This window comes from Alligator sinensis, unplaced genomic scaffold (genome assembly GCF_000455745.1).
Source record: "Alligator sinensis unplaced genomic scaffold, ASM45574v1 scaffold215_3, whole genome shotgun sequence".
NCBI classification, from domain to species: domain Eukaryota; kingdom Metazoa; phylum Chordata; order Crocodylia; family Alligatoridae; genus Alligator; species Alligator sinensis.
The window spans coordinates 681,861-700,963 of NW_005842175.1; the positions used below are offsets into that span (position 1 = coordinate 681,861).

The window sequence follows — 19,103 nt, forward strand, 5'->3', positions numbered from 1 at the left end:
CCTTCTGCCCCCAAGCAGACAGGCTCACTTTCCTCTTTGGGCTTCCAAGAAGACAGCTTTTCTGAACCACTTCACAAGAGAACTGCTCTTCTGGCGTGGTACAGTACCTGCCGAAGTGCAGCGGCTTTAAGCCCAGTTTATGGAAATGGGAGTCTCCTCCCTTGCTTGGTCTAAGGGCCTTATGGCTAAGGGCAAGTAAAACTCAGGGGCATTCGAACCCCAAGCCTCCGGGCCTGGGCCTGCAAGGAGGGTGCCTGAGTAGGATGCCTGCCAAAGGTTTTCATAGATTCATAGATTCATAGATGTTAGGGTCAGAAGGGACCTCAATAGATCATCGAGTCCGACCCCCTGCATAGTCAGAAAAGAGTGCTGGGTTTAGATGACCCCAGCTAGATGCCTGTCTAACTTCCTCTTGAAGACCCCCAGGGTAGGGGAGAGCACCACCTCCCTTGGGAGCCCGTTCCAGACCTTGGCCACTCTAACTGTGAAGAAGTTCTTCCTAGTTCTTCCTCTTCCTTTGGAAACATCTGAAGCCCCAGATGCAGGTGGAGGATGTTTGCCGGTAGTAGGGCCACTTATGGTTCTGGACTCTTGGATTTGGAATTAGTTTTGGCTAATTTGGCCTTGGATACAAGTTAAATTTAAAAAAAAAAACCTCTCTCCTGTCTACCAGTGCCTCTCTTGGAGGTGGACTGCTCTGCAGTTCTTGCCACCTGGTGCCCCACCCTGCTGCCCTGGAGGTGAGACCAGAGGGGAAGGCCCAGAAGCCCCAAGAGTGGCCCCTGATATGTGGGAGGAGGAGTTGAAGAGGGCACCTTGCCTGCTGCCTGTAGCCCCCTCAGAAATGACATTATAGCTGACAGGAATGTGCAAGAAATGCCCAGGCAAGCCTTTGCTCTTCTGTGTGAGGTGCTCTCTCCTGGCTCTGGTTGTGCTGCTTCAGTAGAGCATTAGCAAGTGCCATCCTGTCAAAGATGCCACTGCTTGGATGAGGTATAAAACAGAGGTGTGGCAAGCACATAGCCATGTGTCTAGCCAGGGTAGCAGAACCAGAGCAGATTCGATCTGGGTGCTAGCACTGTTGCCCTGCATTCTCAGTGCTGTATGAGATGCAGTGTACTCTCCATCACAGCTTACCTGAAACTGCTTAGTGCCGTGCCCTGATAAGCAGCGGTCCTCCTCCACCACAGACTGGCTGCCTTTCAGACCCTTGTCAGGTCTATAAAGATGTCCTGCAAACCAACAGACTAGAAGGCACTACAGTGATGAAACTGCATGCCTCTCTTTCCTCCTGTTTCCAACCTGGAACAGAGCTCAGGGCTGCGAGTCTGAATTTTCCTCCTTCTCTGCCAACCCTCCTGATCTGGCTGGCTCTTGGGCAAGGGGAGGAATCATGCTCCCCAGGAAGTCACAGTAACATGTCCTGTATGTGCTTTCTTTCTCTTCCAGAGCTGTGGGCAAGACCTGTCTCCTCATCAGCTACACCACCAATGCCTTTCCTGGAGAATACATCCCCACTGTGTGAGTATCCTGAAGCCAGGGGCCAGGGGACTGTGCTGGGGAGAGGACAGGCAGGATATTAAAGGGATGCAAGGTCACCTGAAGAGCCACCTGTCAGTCTTGACTCCCCTTGCATCACCAAAAGGCTGCTTGTTTGGAGGGGAGGGGCCTGCCACCAGGCCAGCACAGGCTTCTAGATAGTCCCAACCTGTCACCTATGCAACAAACAAGGGGTTTAACCCATGAGATCCTGGGGACTCTTTTATACCCGCAAGCCTGGCTTAGAGGGACCACAAGCAGACCCAGGACACCTTCTAATGCAGTAAACCTCTATGCTAGGAGCACAGCCAGCTCTGTCTGCTCTGTGCAACCTTGGCTCAGGAGGTCAGCCTGGGAACTGGGGGAGGCCAGATGAAGGCTGGAGAGAGGAGGAAGGGAGCAAGGCTGGGAGAAACCCGTCCTCACTGAAGGAGAGCTGTAGTTTAGGGTGGGCCATAGGCTGTACCAGGCACCAGGAGCCCCTGAATAAGATAGGACAAGCTACCCAATTCCCCTGCACCAGTGCTGGGAGGTCTGCACCCCAAGGTGAGAACATACCTTTACTTACATTATGGAGCACCTTATTCACCAACAGCCCCTTTAAGGCCAAGGGACCACTCAGCGCAGGGTGTAAAAGTTCAGGATCTGGCCCTTTAGCAGAGATTTATTGGCAGGATCAGGCACATATTGCTGTTATAGGGTAGTTGGAGAGAGAAGCATCTTGGGAGGTGGTGTACCAGTCTCTGTCCACACAGGGCTGAGAGAACCTGAACCCCTTGCCCTTCGTTATGGGCTATTCCCACCACAGCTGTGCTTTTTGAAGATCTCTGCCTGTGTGCAAGAAGAGGTGGCCATGTTGTTGTCCAGGGAGATGCAACTTGTTAAGAAGGGGACACACACAGTGGGCTCTCTCTCATGAACTTTATTCAAGTTCTTTCTTACTGCTGATTGGGTTCACTTTAAACTGGAGGCTTAGGGTTGCTCTCTGAGTATGGAAAAATGTTAGGCTGGGTCAGGATGGGAGATGGCCAAGGAACGCCTGGGAGGCAGTCTTCTCTCTGAATTGTTATTGGCCCCAGGCCCCAGCATGGTGCTGGGAAGGGGTGCTCTGCTCCCAAAATACAAGGTCCTTACCCACTGTGCCCTAAAAAAACTCCATGAAAGGTTGGGTGTAACTGTGGCTTCCTGGATCAGGTTCTAGGAGGGGATCTGAGCTGCGTGACAGATGCAGAGAAGAGAGCAGGGTGGCATGAAACACTTTAAGACGGCAGGTTGGGTTCTACAACAAGAAGGCCACAAGCCAAGGCTTAACAAGGACACAGCTGGAGTGCTGAACAGGGAAAGTTTGGGAAGGGAAAACAGGGGGAGAAAGAAATTAAGGTGTTTCAAAGAGAGGGGAGCCCCAAATGCAGCAGGAGAAACTGCACCCTGGCAAGTATTCTGAGCAGCTGAGTGATAGGATTACACTTGTGGTTGGCTGAAACATTTTGAGGTAAAGGCACCCAGTGAGGCAGCCGCCCAAGGGACAAGTATGGGGACACACCCTTCCAGAGACAGTGGAGAGCTACCATGTGGACAGAGCCTCCTTCGGCCCTCAGCTCACTTCTGAACAGCCAACGCTATTTGCCTTGTAGGTTTGATCACTCTTGTCTCTCTTTGCCTTGTAGGTTTGATAACTATTCGGCCAATGTGATGGTTGACAGCAAGCCCGTAAACCTGGGGCTGTGGGATACAGCAGGGCAAGAGGATTATGACCGGTTGAGGCCACTTTCCTATCCTCAGACGGTAGGTTGCTATCTACCATGCCTCTCCTTCCTATTCATAGCACCAGGGTGGATAGCTTCAAACACATCTCCCTCCGTGCTGGAAAGCTTCAGAACACGGTGGGGCTTAAATCGCTCGATTTGTTCCTCTCTGAGATCTAGTCAGCCCTGAAGACCAAAAGGGTCTGTTTGGAATAACACGGAGATCCATCTAAATCTTAAGTCAATCCTGAGGCATCTCTTGCATGGCTTGGATGTTTTAAGGAATACGAAAACGAAGGAAGGAGTCGTTTATATCATGTTGTAACCTGCTTGTAAGACTAAATAGCTTTGATTCCAGGAAACAGTGCTTCTTATGGGATCTAGGGGATGAAATGGTGGTTGTAATGGTGGTACCAGGCTCTCTCCACAGTCACAGAGCAGCTGAACATTTCTGCCAAAACACTTTGCCAAACAAAGAGTTGATAGCATTGAGTTGATTGTCACCAGGATATGGAGACAGCTCCCATTGGAACTGATTGTTCGAGGCAGCCTGTTTGCAAACCTAGGAGGACAACAGGACATTAGTTTCTATTCAGAAAGTTTCCTTCACAACTGAAAGAGTTGGAAACTGAGAGTCTATCTTTTTTTAAAAGAAAGTTTCAGTTCTGAGCACCCAAGCCCCCATTTGGGTCTTGCTCAATCATTCATAGTTTCTAGTTTGAACCTGCCCCTACCTTGGTAGCAGCCATTACCATATGGTAGCTGTTTTGGTGACCTGTGGAAAACAAGTAAAAGAAGGGTCAGTCTATTTCCCAGTAGGGCAGGCATCCATCTCACAAAAACTCCACCATCACCAGTAGCGCTGGGTGGAGCCCTGGTTAGCAGTATCAGCTGTTACCAAGAAATGAATGCACCAGGAGTCTGGACATCCTTCTCTCCCCTGCAGGTGGTTCATTGAAGTCAGGGCTGAGTCATACTGGTTGAGAGGAATGGAGGGAACCTGCATGGTACTATGCCTAGTTTGGGTATAAACTTGGGCTTGAGCTGACAGTGTTGTCAGTCTAACCCCTCTCACCAGCACACACCTCTCTTGCATTGGCTTGGTGAGGGACACTGCCTCCCAGGCTCCCTCACCATCATGCTATGCCCTGCCATGCCCATTGCCTAACTCTATCATGCTGTGTGTGTCTACAGGATGTCTTCTTGATCTGCTTCTCTCTCGTTAGCCCGGCATCTTATGAAAACGTCCGCGCTAAGGTAAGAGCATCCTGGCTCATGTAGAAGTGTCATTTGAAAAGGAAAAGAATTGACCTGAACTCATAAAAGACAGTCATGTGGATGATGCAGCTGGGTGGTAATGGGTGGTGGACCCAGAGAACTAGTTTCTCCTGTGTCCCTGTGAGGAGTGTCTTGAATAGTAGCATCCAACCGTCACCTGCTCTAGGTCATTCCATGAGAGATGAATGGCCAAGCTAGGCCAGATGTTAGCACACATCCAGTTGTGCTGCTCCACAAGGGGAGAATCTATTCCCTTCCTACTGGGGGCTTCCCCAATAGTTTCCCTTCTCAGCTTTCATTGCACGTGCAGAGCTTTCAGACCAGACCAACTCAGCACAACTCTGATTTGTGGGTGTAATAACTGGGATATGAGGATATGTGCAGCTAGGTGATGGTGTGAGGAGAGAACAACATTCAACAACATTGTGTTTCCCCTCAACTTTCACACCCCACCTAGAGGGGAGACCAGAAGGCAACAAAGAGGATGGCCTGAAGTAGTTACTCAGAACATAGTGCTCAGCACTGTCTCCTCCTACCTCCCTGGTCCTGTGCTTCAGCCCCTGGGGGAAAGAAGTCACCCGATGGGTTCATTTGTTAGGGTCAATGCATATTGGACCGCACAAAGGGAACTGCTTCAGGTCATGGGTGTAATTGCTCATGATAGCCGATAGGGTTGTTTGGGAAGAAATAGCAACAGCCAAGTTTTCTCATTTCTTTTTGCTTTGCGCATGTGTTTGTGTGGCCTCTTCCAACCATACCCTAAATCTTGGTCCCTTGCTAGTGGTTCCCTGAGGTTCGACACCACTGTCCCAGCACCCCCATCATCCTTGTGGGAACCAAGCTGGACCTTCGAGATGACAAGGACACCATTGAGAAGCTGAAGGAAAAGAAGCTGGCACCCATTACCTATCCACAGGGCCTTGCGCTGGCCAAGGAGATTGGTACGTGGCCAATGGCAGTCCTGGCAGCATGCTGAAGGGAAAAGAGGAGACACATGTTCTCCACTGGCCTGATGTGTGCTTTACTGGCAGCCTCTCACAGGGGATAGGGACACAGCCAGCATGTCAGAGACCTGAACAGGAGCTGCTACTGGGCCCCTGGTGTAGCTCTAAGGGAATGTGACCTATTCTAAGGGGTATGCAACAGAACGGAGGCCTGGGGGCTCAGGAAGGATAAGGCGTGGACTTTCTCTGGCCATGCCATAAGGGAGTCCTACACTTCAGCTCCTTGCCTTCTGCCTGTCTGGGGCAGGATCTCACATCACCCCATCCCCCAACAGCTCCTCCTTTCTGCTGCTGCTAGTTGGGTCAGGCTTTGCTGTGAAAGCCACAGCTGCTTCATAGGCAGAGCCCTTCTCTTCAGGTCCGGAAGTAGGAGGAACGAGTGCTTTAACTTCTCTCAGGAGAAATACAACCACAGCTTCCTGTTCCTGTCCTTGTGATCTGGGGTTTGCTTAAACAGCTCAGTGAAGATGGCAGCTCTTCCTCACCCTCATACACAGCCCTGGGTATTTCTTGCTCTCTTCCTGCTCAGCCCATCAGTACACTACATACCCTGCAGGCACATAAACACAGGCTGGTGAGAAATGAGATGTTTCCAGCTGCAGTTTCAGAGAAAAGGTGGCCACTCAGTGAAGCCCAGCTTCCTCAAGGCCTTTTTAGAACCATTCACCTCTGTCCTTGACCCTGAGTGCCCATTCTCTACACATCCACCTCATCCTCAGGTCTTCTGGTCAAAGTCAGTTCCCCTGGGTTGCTCCCAGACCTGGACAGCTCTTTGGGGGTTAGCAATCCCATCAAGTCCATCTCATCTGGGTAGAAAGACATGCTGGTAGTAATGGGGCTGAGAGATATCCCCTTCCTGCCTCAGCTGTTGTAAGGAGAAATACATTAAAGCCAGGATTGATTGACAAGGGCCAGGTAGATGCAATAGGCAGGTAGGTAGATGGGTGGATAGGTAGACAGGGACATCTGCCTGCCTGGTGTTGGCCCCTATGATTCTTGCTCATTGGCATCTCTCCTGGGGGAGGCCCCTTCCCTGCTGCCTTCAGCCCTGCTTCCTGCCTCTAACAGTGTCCTCTTCTCTCTGGGCAGATTCTGTGAAATATTTGGAGTGCTCGGCGCTGACGCAGCGCGGCCTCAAAACCGTGTTTGATGAGGCGATCCGAGCGGTGCTGTGCCCCCAGCCCACCAGGCCGAAAAAGCGGGGGTGCAGTCTCCTCTAGGGGTAAGTGAGAAACGCCCTCCTCCCTTTCAGGTCCATAGTCTACCAGGGAGACTCAGCACAGTCATTTATCTTCCAACTCCTTCTCAGCCACAAAAGCCCTTAATCCTGCCAGCAGAGACCCTCTTCTACTATGCAGCCCCCACAATGACCCCCACTCTACCCCTCAGAGGACTCTCCTTCCTGCTAACCTGCTCCATGGACTTCCTAACTCTTCCCTGAAGAAAAACTGTTGCCCTTCCCCACCCCCAGTGGAGACTCCCAACCCAGCCTCTGCCCTGGGACTTCAGAGCAGCCTGGGAGGTGGGGGTGTCCTTTTGTAGGACTGGTGAAGATGGAGCCCTTCCCCATTAAAGAATCAATTCCCTGTAAACAGAAAATTGTAGACACCCCAATTTCCCTGCCTGAGCTTCCCCTACGTGGCCACTCAGAGCTGCTTTTATGTCAGGCAGCTGCTGCCTCCCCTTCCCCGTCATATGGCTTCCCCTGTCCTCCGCCTTCTCTCTGAGGCAGCAGAGAGGCAGGAGAGAGGCAGTGGCCAGGGATGGAGGCAAAGCCTGGGGAAAGAGAGGAAAGGGGCCTTTCCTGGATCCCAGACCTCCCATCTCCTCACATCACAGTGACTGTCTAGCTTGAGTGAGGATGGGGAGGGATAGGTGGGCTGGGGACAGCTGGGTGGATGTGTATGAGCTGGTTTCACACCCTGGGTCTTCTCCTTGTTTTTGGATACAGATTCCAGCCTTGTCCCCCCATCCCTAAAATCGCATCCCGGAGCCAAGCTCTGCTCATTCAACAGAGATGGACAGCCTCAGCCTCGGACCTTAGCACCCCTTGGTGATCATTGCGCTTTCTGTGTCTGCTGCCTGAAAAGAAGACAGTTTTGGATCGTAGCTCCAGTTCATCTGTTTGCACAACCCTCCCGCCTTCCCCCACCATCCATTACTATACAGTGAGGGAGACTCAATAAACCGACTGTACCTTCCTGCTGGCGGCATGTGGTATCGCTTCTCTAGATCTTCAGTGCAAGCTCGAGTCTATGGCTGAAGCCTCTAGCTGGTCCATGATGGTTCTAGCATGCCCACTAACCAGGAGCTGGACACAGGGAGGGGCTGTAGCCAGCCATTGTAGCCAGCCAGATGCTCTCCAGCTGTCAGACTCATTGGGGGCAGATGAGGCTCAAACTGTGGAGCCCCAACTGGGCATTTCAGTGTGAGCTGAAAGAGGGAGTGGCCCTGCCTTGGTCCAAGTTGCTCTTGGACAACAGGCATTTCCAATGTGGAGGAAAGAACAGGCGTGTGACAAGGCCATGATGAGAAGGCAGCTCAGACAGCACCTGCCCTGCCTTTCTGTTACTAACCTTCCTTTCCAATCTGTGTGTTTTGTGGTATAAAGGCTCCTCTCCTCAGGTGTCTGCTGACCTAAGCCCAGCAAGCCTGCCTTCTTCCAAGGCAGAAAAGAAATTAAGGCTAGCAGGCTTGTTCTGAGGTGTGTAGGAAGGAGGCCAGGGGAAGGGGCTTTCTTGAATTTAGGGATTTTCAGAAAGCTCAAGCTCAGCTACTGCAGTGCTTGCCATAGGCATTTATATTCAACCGTACTTATTCCTGCACACATACATGCTCACTGCTATATGCATACTGACGTATGCTTACACAGAGAGAGGGAGCAGTAAGGGGGAGGGGGAGAGCAAGAAGAATGAGTCACCAACCCAGACAAATAGCCCATGGGTTGCTAAAATCAAGCAGACGAGAGCTGTCCCGGCAATGCAATGGAAGTAGCAGCTGCCAGCACCTGGATGTCTGATTCATTGCAAGAGCTCCAAAAACCTTGCCAGCTGCTGCTGCTAAAATCAGAGAAAGCAGCTTTCTATGGTGATGCCTAGACACATTCCAGACCACTGTTTTCCCCTGGACAGCTCCAGACTCACCCATGCACTCTTTGCCTCTCGCCTCCCTCTACCACTCAGCAGGTTGGAGTCAGTTTCCAGGCAAAACACTTGAGAACTAAGAACCAGAGGTGGCAATAACAGAGGAAGAGGCTGTGGAGCTGAGCCAGCTGTGTGACAAAACTCAGCGCTTAAGCTCCAAATTCCCTACTCTGCTACAAGGAGTTCCACAGGTTAACAGCAGTGCTGGCTTATGGCTGTAAATTCCCTGGGTTACAACCCAGTGACAGTCAGTTCCACAGGTTAACTTCAGGGATGACTCGGGCTTGAGTTCACCCCTGTTAGAGATATTCCAGATAGCTATATTCCAAGTACTACAGAGTATTCTTATCAGATAACCACCTGTGGCAGTCGGTTCCACCAAGATCTGCCATGCTAAAGTGTTGTCAGACAAGATGCTTGGGCCCAGTTCACAGCTGGTGCAGGCACAACTCAGTGCATGTTAACTGGATTTCTGATCCCCTACACCAGGGGTGTCAAAGATATGGCTTGCGGGCCAGATTTGGCCTGCAGAATCCCATCATCCAGCCCACAGATATATTCCCCTGATATATCAGGCTAGTATATCAAGGGCTCGGCGAACAGTTGTTTGCCAGGGCACCCTTGGGGAAAACCAGGCCACAAAATCCTGGAAGACCATTTCAAGCTTAACACTAGGAAATACTTCTTTATAGTTAGGGTGTCGAGACTGTGGAATTAGCTCCCTCCAGAGGTGGTGCAATCACCTACCCTGGAAATCTTCAAGAGGAGACTGGATGATCATCTCACTGGGGTCACGTGACCCCAGTTGTCTTCCCTGCCTAGTGCAGGGGGGCTGTACCCGATGAGCTTGCAAGGTCTCTTCCAGCTCCTTACAGTCTATGAATCTCTTAATCTATCTATGAATCTATGCACTGGCCCTGACTGCATGCTGTATGTGGTGTGCAGAGCCCATCTGACATGGGGTGCACGCTGGCGTGCACAATGTACACCACATGTAGCACATGCCAGACCAGCCCTACATGCTGGATTGGGCCCACAGACCATCCCCATGTGGCAGAGCCAGAGCACAGGTCCAGCCTGGCACATGCATGACATACAGCATGGACTGCCCCCATGCACCATGTTCTGTGTGGGACTGAGGCCTATATGTGCTTCATGTGGCATGTGGGGCCAGTCTAGGGCACATGCTGCACGTGGTGCCTGCATGAGACTGGCCCTGCACTTTGGATCCATGGCCGGTCTGGATCAGACCTACAGGCAGGCCCTGCATGCTGGATTCAGCTCACAGGACCAACAAGTACAAATACTGCATGTTGTGCTGGAACCAGAGGGTACCTGTAGATGTGCTGGGAGGCTGCTCCAATGTGCTATAATTACAGCACGTTGGAACACTGCTGGAGCATGCTAATTAGCATGCTCCAGCAGTGTTCCAACGTGCTGTAATTATAGCACATTGGAGCAGCCTCCCAGCACATCTACAGGTACCCTCTGGTTCCAGCACAACATGCAGTATTTGTACTTGTTGGTCCTGTGAGCTGAATCCAGCATGCAGGGCCTGCCTGTAGGTCTGATCCAGACCGGCCATGGATCCAAAGTGCAGGGCCAGTCTCATGCAGGCACCACGTGCAGCATGTGCCCTAGACTGGCCCCACATGCCACATGAAGCACATATAGGCCTCAGTCCCACACAGAACATGGTGCATGGGGGCAGTCCATGCTGTATGTCATGCATGTGCCAGGCTGGACCTGTGCTCTGGCTCTGCCACATGGGGATGGTCTGTGGGCCCAATCCAGCATGTAGGGCTGGTCTGGCATGTGCTACATGTGGTGTACATTGTGCACGCCAGCGTGCACCCCATGTCAGATGGGCTCTGCACACCACATACAGCATGCAGTCAGGGCCAGTGCATAGATTCATAGATAGATTAAGAGATTCATAGACTGTAAGGAGCTGGAAGAGACCTTGCAAGCTCATCGGGTACAGCCCCCCTGCACTAGGCAGGGAAGACAACTGGGGTCACGTGACCCCAGTGAGATGATCATCCAGTCTCCTCTTGAAGATTTCCAGGGTAGGTGATTGCACCACGGGCCAGATTTGGCCTGCAGAATCCCATCATCCAGCCCACAGATATATTCCCCTGATATATCAGGCTAGTATATCAAGGGCTCGGCGAACAGTTGTTTGCCAGGGCACCCTTGGGGAAAACCAGGCCACAAAATCCTGGAAGACCATTTCAAGCTTAACACTAGGAAATACTTCTTTATAGTTAGGGTGTCGAGACTGTGGAATTAGCTCCCTCCAGAGGTGGTGCAATCACCTACCCTGGAAATCTTCAAGAGGAGACTGGATGATCATCTCACTGGGGTCACGTGACCCCAGTTGTCTTCCCTGCCTAGTGCAGGGGGGCTGTACCCGATGAGCTTGCAAGGTCTCTTCCAGCTCCTTACAGTCTATGAATCTCTTAATCTATCTATGAATCTATGCACTGGCCCTGACTGCATGCTGTATGTGGTGTGCAGAGCCCATCTGACATGGGGTGCACGCTGGCGTGCACAATGTACACCACATGTAGCACATGCCAGACCAGCCCTACATGCTGGATTGGGCCCACAGACCATCCCCATGTGGCAGAGCCAGAGCACAGGTCCAGCCTGGCACATGCATGACATACAGCATGGACTGCCCCCATGCACCATGTTCTGTGTGGGACTGAGGCCTATATGTGCTTCATGTGGCATGTGGGGCCAGTCTAGGGCACATGCTGCACGTGGTGCCTGCATGAGACTGGCCCTGCACTTTGGATCCATGGCCGGTCTGGATCAGACCTACAGGCAGGCCCTGCATGCTGGATTCAGCTCACAGGACCAACAAGTACAAATACTGCATGTTGTGCTGGAACCAGAGGGTACCTGTAGATGTGCTGGGAGGCTGCTCCAATGTGCTATAATTACAGCACGTTGGAACACTGCTGGAGCATGCTAATTAGCATGCTCCAGCCAGCCTCCAGGTCTTGTTTATTCGTGTCCCCACACTTCAAAATGGTAGCAAGGGTGCTTTGACTAAAGCTTCTTCATTAAGCTTTAATTAAAGGGCCCCCACTGTCATTTTGAAGCACAGGGGTGCTGATACATGAGATGCAGCAGCGCTTTAATTAGAGCGGCTCTCGGAACCACTATAATTAAAGTATCCTCCCACTCAACTCCTGGATCATGTGTAAAAAATCCCAGAGTGTGCACTGCAAGCAGCCTGCAGGCCAGTTCAGGTTGCACATTGCGTGCAGTACCGACACTGGCCCAGTCCTGAGGAATGGTTCTGGCACATGCAGCTGGTCAGTGGGCCTGATCCAGACTGCAGACCAGCTATGCCCTCCTCACCCAGACCCGCAGGGCTAGATGAGTTTGACAGGGGCATACAGGGTATGTACCAGGACCCCTCCCCCTCAACAACCCCAGGCATTCAGGCATCATGAGTCAGTCCCCACAAACTCAGGAGAGTGGCTTCAAGATCCTGACATTTTCTAACATAATGACCTAAGCGTGGGGTCTTTTTAATCCTCCCCTGGTTTCTGAGCCCTAAGTTCCATCTTTTCTCTCCAACAAGGAGGGCCTGAAGCAAATGCCAAAAGCAGAGATCCTCACACAGCCTCTTGACTCCAGAGGCTGGGGGTTTAAGCAAAAAGGCCAACCATCTTGAGACTCGCAGTAAAATTATGAGTGAAATTACTCCTCCACCCGTGGATGGAGAGATAGGTGTTCCCAACAAAACCAATGTGCACACAAAGAGGGATACATATGCAGAAATGAGGGGCACACACACAGACCCTGAATATAAGCTGCACCTCTAAAAGCCCCAGACATAAATTAGAATAACTTGCCAGCTAGCATTGAATATAGCCTGCCTCTGAGCCACTCTGCCTGTCCATACTAGCCAGGGTGCAGTGCACACCGGCCTCCCTCCGCCCTCACCCCGTGACATATCTGCTCTCTGAGCTATGCTGCAGGTAGAGTCCTACCCTGAGGCCAGTCTAGGGCTGCTCAATTGCCCCTCTGCTACTTGGAGAACATCTCTGCACCGGAGGAACTGCCTGGTGGCTGGCTAAACTGGTTTGTGGCCCCTTTGCTGCAGGTGAGCTGGCATGCAACTCAGAAGGAGGAGCCCAGGGCATAGGCTGTGGACGCGGTCAGTCCGTGGAGCGGCATCCACTTATATTAAGCCCAAACTGGGTCTTGGGAGCTCAAAGACTGCAGGTGAGAAATGGGAACTGACAGGCTTTCTGCCACTGAATGATGGGTCTGAAGAGACAGCCTACAGAAATGTCATGCAGGAATGAGGTGGGGAAAGGAGCTTGGGGTTAGTAGGAAGAAGAGCTATAAAGGGCTAGGATTTTCATGTCCTTCCACAGGGGGCTGCATTCCTCCCTCTCTGACCAGCTCCTTTCTGTGCCAGAGATGAGATCACCTGGTTGCAGAGGTTGGGGCACAGGGCTGGAGCCTTTTTCCTTCAGAGAGTGCCAGGGAAATGGGCATCTGCAAATAGGGGAGAGGTAGAGGGACACATTCCTATGACCCCCATCCTGCATCCCCTGCCTGCCAGGGATGCTTGTGGCACAGTGTGCTGGGAAGAAGGGTCCGGTGGATGTCTCTGTTCACAGCGCCACCCTGGGAGCCCTATAAATCCAGATGCACTGACTTTCTGGAGGCACCTTTTGTGCCTGAACAGCCAGTAAACTCTTCTGATCAAAGCACTCCCCTCTGGCACATCTGGAAAGCCCCCCCGCACCCCAACATAAAAAAAGCACTTGAAATAAATAAAGACCCTCTGCCCTGGAGAGCTGAGCTCAGCCACCCGCTCCCTGCAGCCGGCCTCTAGTGCCATGCTGCTCTTACCACACGCAGCTGCTCTCTGCATCTCTCCCTCCCTCTCCTCACCTCCACTCCCCCTCACTCCTTCTCCCTTTCTTGCTCTCCCTCCCTCACCATCTGTCACACTCATTCTCTCCCACCCCCTCATTCCCTCTCTCTCCATCATAATGACTCTGTCACTCCCCTCCTATTCCTTCTCCCCATTCTCTCCTCCTATCATTCATTCTCCCTATCTCCCTCTCTCATTCTCATTCCCATTCCCATTCTCACCTCCCAGCCCTGTGCTGATTGGCTGGTGGGATCATTCCCTGCTTGATCTACCTAACCCTGGCATCGAAGCCCCCACTTCAGTGGAAGGAATGCTTGGAGAGGGGAGTCGTGGCTCCCCGAGCAGTGCAAGGAGATGGGCTTGTCACCTGCAGTAGGCAAGCCCTGGAAACCCGATGGGAGAGTGTGAGCAGGCAGCTGTGGAGGCTCTGGGACTGGGGGAAGTCCCACAGCTGGAGCAGAAGTTAAGAGGCGAGGGCAACTGGCACCTTTGAAGAGAAGTGCAAGGAGGAATTTCAGCTCCACAAGGTGGATGGTGGACATGACTTCACTGTTTTAGTTTATTTTTAAAGGGGAAGAAGAGAAAAAAAGAGAGAGAGAGAGATAGGACACATGCTCCCAGCGAGCAGAGGAAAATGTAAATCCCACTGACACGTAAGTACCAGGCAAATCAGCCTCCTCTTTCCATTCATTCCCCAGGCACTGTCACATGCAGAAGTTGGTTCTGCACTCCCATAACATTGAACCTCCTTCTGTCCCTTCTGTGCCCGATCCCTATAGACAGGCAGATGGTGAAGGGCAGGGTTTCTCTGCCAGCAACTGGGAAACAAGAGAGTCTGGAACTGGAGTAGAAAATGTGAGTGCAAGACAAGGTAAGAGGGGCAACGGGGGTGGGGGGGTGATGTACTAACTTCTGGGTGGGATTCCAGCCACTAACAAACCTGGACTGTGGAGGATCCCTCCAGCTACTACCACCTACCAACCCCTCCCCACCACTGAAACCATGGGGAAGAGACTTCTTTTTCCTAAGGGATGTAGATTTCTTGGATAAAAAGATATAGCAGGGGTTAACTTCCCCTGGCTCCCAGCTCCAAGCATGCACTGGAATTTCTTCTTTATTGTCTGTATTGCAGTAGCACCTGGAGACCTCCCCCTTCAGGGATCAGTGCATTATTGTGCTAGGCGCTGTACATTCACGTGGCAAAAAGGCAGTCTCTGCCCATAAAAGATTGCAGTCTAAGTATATAACTATGTTCCATGAGCACCAGGCTCTTGATACTTAAACTCAGGTATCTCCCTATAGCCTCCTCTACCCCTTTACAGCTTCACAGCATCTGCAGCTCACCTGGGATGGGCTCTGACACCTGCCCCCTCCCCTCCCAAGGCTCCTATGCTTGTAGTCAGAGTACTCACAGACCTGCACCCTATCCCCACCTCTCATCTCCCACGGTCTTCCTGATCCTTGTCTCCGCTGATTGTTCCAGGGCTCTCTATGCCCATTCCAGCCACTCCTGTTTCCAGACAGAAGCCCACCTGCGTCACTGGGATGACTGTGGAATAGCTCGGAGAAGAGATGAGAGAGTCATTGATGTTAGCACTGAGAAGGGTGTCATTGCTTTTTACTCCATCTGTCCTTCCCAGCCAGTTCACGGAGGACAGTAGGTAGAGGGAGGGGCTCCTAGCAATGTATTCTTTCACCTGGCGTAAAATCACTCAAATGACAGGGTTTCCATTGGGAGACTGTTCCACAGCCCAGCAGTCCTCCCTATTGGAAACCTTTTCTCATATTCAGTCTGAATTTTTTATTGTTCAGGTTCATCCTATTGGGCCTCCTGGATCCCCCTTCCTAGGTCATTTCCATCCTAACAGAAGTTTATCCACCAAGAATAGTTGTGATGGTCATGTCTGTGCTGCCCTGCCCTCGCAGTCAGGTTCAGGTCAGCAGTTGGACAGTTAGATGACAAAGAGTCTATTGTTCTCGCATGCCCTGGAATAGGAACAAATGAGTGAGGCTTCTTCCTAGGCAGCAGTCCAAGGCTTGGTGGGGAGGGCATATGGACAGAACTGAAAATCTCCTACTTGTACTTAGTGGAGAATCAGGGTAGCAGGTCCCAAGAAGAACATGGACATATGAAGGGTGTGTGAAACGTTAGAGGAGTGTAGGTTGTAGCCATGTTGGCCTAAGGACATAGGCAGACAAGGTTCTTTGGGTGAACCTGATGTCTTTTATTAGACCAAAGTTGGTCTAATAAAAGACATCAGATTCACCCGAACAACCTCGTCTGAAAAGTTAGAGGCATGTGATGTGGTGCCCATTAGAGACCCTTTGGGGAGGGTGCCTGTTAGAACAGGTTCTGGCTTTATAGAAATCAACCCACACCTCAAAGCTCTCCCAAGGTTTCCAGAACTTTAATAACATTTTTATTTATTTTTTTAAGTGTCCTTGTATCCCAGCTTTGGGCTGCTTGAAAATCCCAAGGCATTACTGGCATTCTAAAAGGAAGCAGTACTGGAAATCGTTTCCTTTGAGATTCCCAGTCATCATTACTAAAGCGAAAAGCCAGGGTCAGCTTCGAACCATTGAGAATTCTGCTGTCTTGAGACCTTAGGTAAGAATGTGATGGGCAAGGGACCTATTGCTGGGGCTTGCTATCCCAGCCTCTTCAGTGTTAGTCACCTTCACTTATAACCTGCCATTCAAGGAGCTAACCTGGCAGAGGGATCAATACACTGAAGGCAGAGGGATGTGCGAGGCTGCCATTTAGAATCTCAGAAGGGCTTTTTCATAGCCCTGATCATCTGAGAGCCTTGCAGATACATCTCTGGAGAAGCCTCAGCCATTGGTTAGGGCAAGCAGCTGTGTCTCCAGGTTTTGACCTATGCTGAGCTGCCAATCCCACATGTCCCAAGCCCTGCCTCAAGGAGGTAAAGGATGACAGTCATGCCCCCGCTGTGACGCCTCTCTCATTATCAGCCAAGAGCTGGCACGAACAGCTGTTTGTTCGTGGTTTGCTCTGAGTGGGTGTGTGCCGTTTCCATGCCAAAGCCTGCTTTGATGGACAATTGGACATCAAAGATTAGGAGAGCATGTAGTTTGTTTTGGTGCTGCAGGCTGAGGCAGGTGCTGCCCCTTCTATTAGCAGCCAGTACTCTAGAATACATGAAGCTGCTGGGATGTGGGGTAGGAGGGGGGGTATGCAAATGGATCGTGCTGTCTGCACCGAATGGGATGTTGTAAATACTCCATCTCCCCATTTATTCACAGATTGCAATGATACAAGCCAGCTCCTCTCTATTCCAGAGCACTAAGCTAAGCTTTTCACATTTGCTCCGGGTTTCGAGGGGAGATACTCTGAGGGTCTCTCTGATTCCGTGGGAAGCAGATAAGGTCAGACCAGCTTAATAGCAGCAGGATTCAGTCCAAACACCTGGGAAACAATGAAAGAGCTCAGTTAATCTGTCCCAAGGTTTCCCCAAGGCCTAAGTGGGGTGGCTTCACTTGGGGATGCCTGCCCTGTAGGATGTTGGTAAGGAATATGGTCCTGGTGGATGAGAATCAGGCTCCCTGAGATTGACACCACCAGCTTCTGTGCCTGTAATTGCTTCCTTGGGTTCCCCCTTGGGAAGGCTTTTAGTAAGGATTAGGACCAGCATGGAAATGGTCCAATATATATTTTTAAAATATAAATTTTATGAAAATATATATTGGACCATTTCCATGCTGGTCCCAATCCTTACCATGCTCATCGTCATTTTAAAGGAGTTGGGGATGGCTGACATTCTCCCATGTTCTTCAGAGGCTCCAGCTTCTGACAGCCCATCTCTGTTTCCCACATGTGTCTGCACCCACATACCATTATAGCTGCTATTTTATCCGTGGTGCATTCACTATGATTTCTTTAAAAGCATAGGTATCTTTCTTCTCCTCTTCTCACTTTCAGGTCTCCAGCTGATCCAGTGGGAGATCGATCCACTTCTGCCTCTGCCATGGACACACCTGCTTTCAGCTTCCCCACACCCATGGTACCAGAGGAGGGAAATACCACAATCAATTGGATAGAGCCCATCTCAGGGAACTTATCAATAGCTGCCAGCCCAGGAGCTGTAATTAGTGGAGTCCTCATCCCGCTGGTCTATCTCATTGTCTGTGTGGTAGGGCTGGTTGGGAACTCCCTGGTTATCTATGTAGTCCTGTGCCACTCAGTTAGTGAGTCAGTGACCAATGTCTACATCCTGAACTTAGCCCTGGCAGATGAGCTGTTCATGCTAGGGCTGCCCTTCTTGGCTGCGCAGAATGCACTGTCCTACTGGCCCTTTGGCTCCTTTATGTGCCGGCTGGTGATGGCTGTAGATGCCATAAACCAGTTCACCAGCATCTTTTGTCTGACTGTGATGAGCGTCGACCGCTACCTGGCTGTTGTCCACCCAGGGAAGTCATCAAAATGGCGGACGGCACGTGTGGCCAAAGTGGTTAGCACCACAGTGTGGGTGCTGTCATCCGTGGTGGTGCTGCCTGTCGTAGTGTTCTCAGATGTCCCCCTGGGGATGAGTACCTGCCACATCCAGTGGCCTGAGCCAGCCTCAGTGTGGAAAGCTGGCTTTATCATCTATACAGCTGCCCTGGGCTTCTTTGGGCCACTGCTGGTCATCTGCCTCTGCTATCTTCTCATTGTCATCAAGGTACGGTCCTCTGGCAGGAGAGTGCAGGCCTTGTCAGCCAAACGCAAATTATCAGAGCGCAGGGTGACACGCATGGTGGTGGCCGTGGTGGCCGTATTTGTGCTCTGCTGGCTTCCCTTCTATGTGCTCAACATCATCAACGTGGTCTGCCCATTACCCGAGGAGCCATCTCTCTTTGGCGTCTACTTTCTTGTTGTGGTGCTGCCCTATGCCAACAGCTGTGCCAACCCAATCATCTATGGCTTCCTCTCCTACCGGTTCAAGCAGGGCTTCCGCCGGGCCATTCTGAGGCCCTCCCGTCGAGTGCAGAGCCAGGAGGTTGCAGCATGTCCCCTGGAGAAGTCTGAAGATGAAGAGGAGGAGGAGGAAGAAGAGGCAAGACGGGTCAGCAAGATTGCCCAGAATGGCAATGGCCAGCAGGAGTGCCCCCTGAGCAGTGGAGCTGGAGGTAGCAGTGAACAGAAACCACTCCCAGAGGACCCTGTGAGCTGTGAGAAAACCAGTGTCCTGAACATCAGTTACTTGTAGCAAACGGGAGGATGTGGCTTTTCTTCTCTCCCTAGGGTGTTGTAGTTGTGATGCATGAGGGTTGGCAGACAACAAGGTACCAAGGTCCAGCCTGCACACAAAGAAGAAGAAACCTGAAGAAGCATGTGGAAGAGCAAAACACGGCCTTGGACTTCTGAAGCAATGTCTGACATCCATATTGGGGGGTGGTGGGGGGCAATATGAGAGCTTCTGGGTGAAGGTAGAAAGGGGGACTGGACAGGGGCAAAGCCTTGGTGTTAACGAACATATCATCA

At 51.5% G+C, this 19,103-nt stretch overlaps 2 protein-coding genes across 2 annotated transcripts in view; both read left to right on the forward strand.

Annotated features, from left to right (window-relative positions):
- The window catches only part of RAC2 (Rac family small GTPase 2), a 9,940-nt gene extending 2,172 nt beyond the window's left edge, over positions 1 to 7,768 (forward strand). The window contains exons 2-7 of the mRNA XM_006025965.2: positions 1,450 to 1,521; positions 3,207 to 3,324; positions 4,479 to 4,541; positions 5,344 to 5,503; positions 6,656 to 6,788; positions 7,518 to 7,768. Coding sequence (XP_006026027.1) covers positions 1,450 to 1,521; positions 3,207 to 3,324; positions 4,479 to 4,541; positions 5,344 to 5,503; positions 6,656 to 6,786 — 544 coding nt within the window. The 3' untranslated portion in view covers positions 6,787 to 6,788; positions 7,518 to 7,768. The remainder of the gene's footprint in view (positions 1 to 1,449; positions 1,522 to 3,206; positions 3,325 to 4,478; positions 4,542 to 5,343; positions 5,504 to 6,655; positions 6,789 to 7,517) is intronic.
- A 9,800-nt stretch (positions 7,769 to 17,568) lies between these two features.
- On the forward strand, positions 17,569 to 18,828 carry SSTR3 (somatostatin receptor 3). The gene has a single exon (XM_006025966.2). The coding sequence runs from the start codon at positions 17,608 to 17,610 to the stop codon at positions 18,826 to 18,828; it is 1,221 nt and encodes a 406-aa protein (XP_006026028.1). The 5' UTR covers positions 17,569 to 17,607.
- Positions 18,829 to 19,103: the final 275 nt, after the last annotated feature.

Bases quoted from the DNA above. Each gene is read 5' to 3' on its own strand.
- SSTR3 (XM_006025966.2), top strand. From the start codon at position 17,608: ATGGACACACCTGCTTTCAGCTTCCCCACACCCATGGTACCAGAGGAG.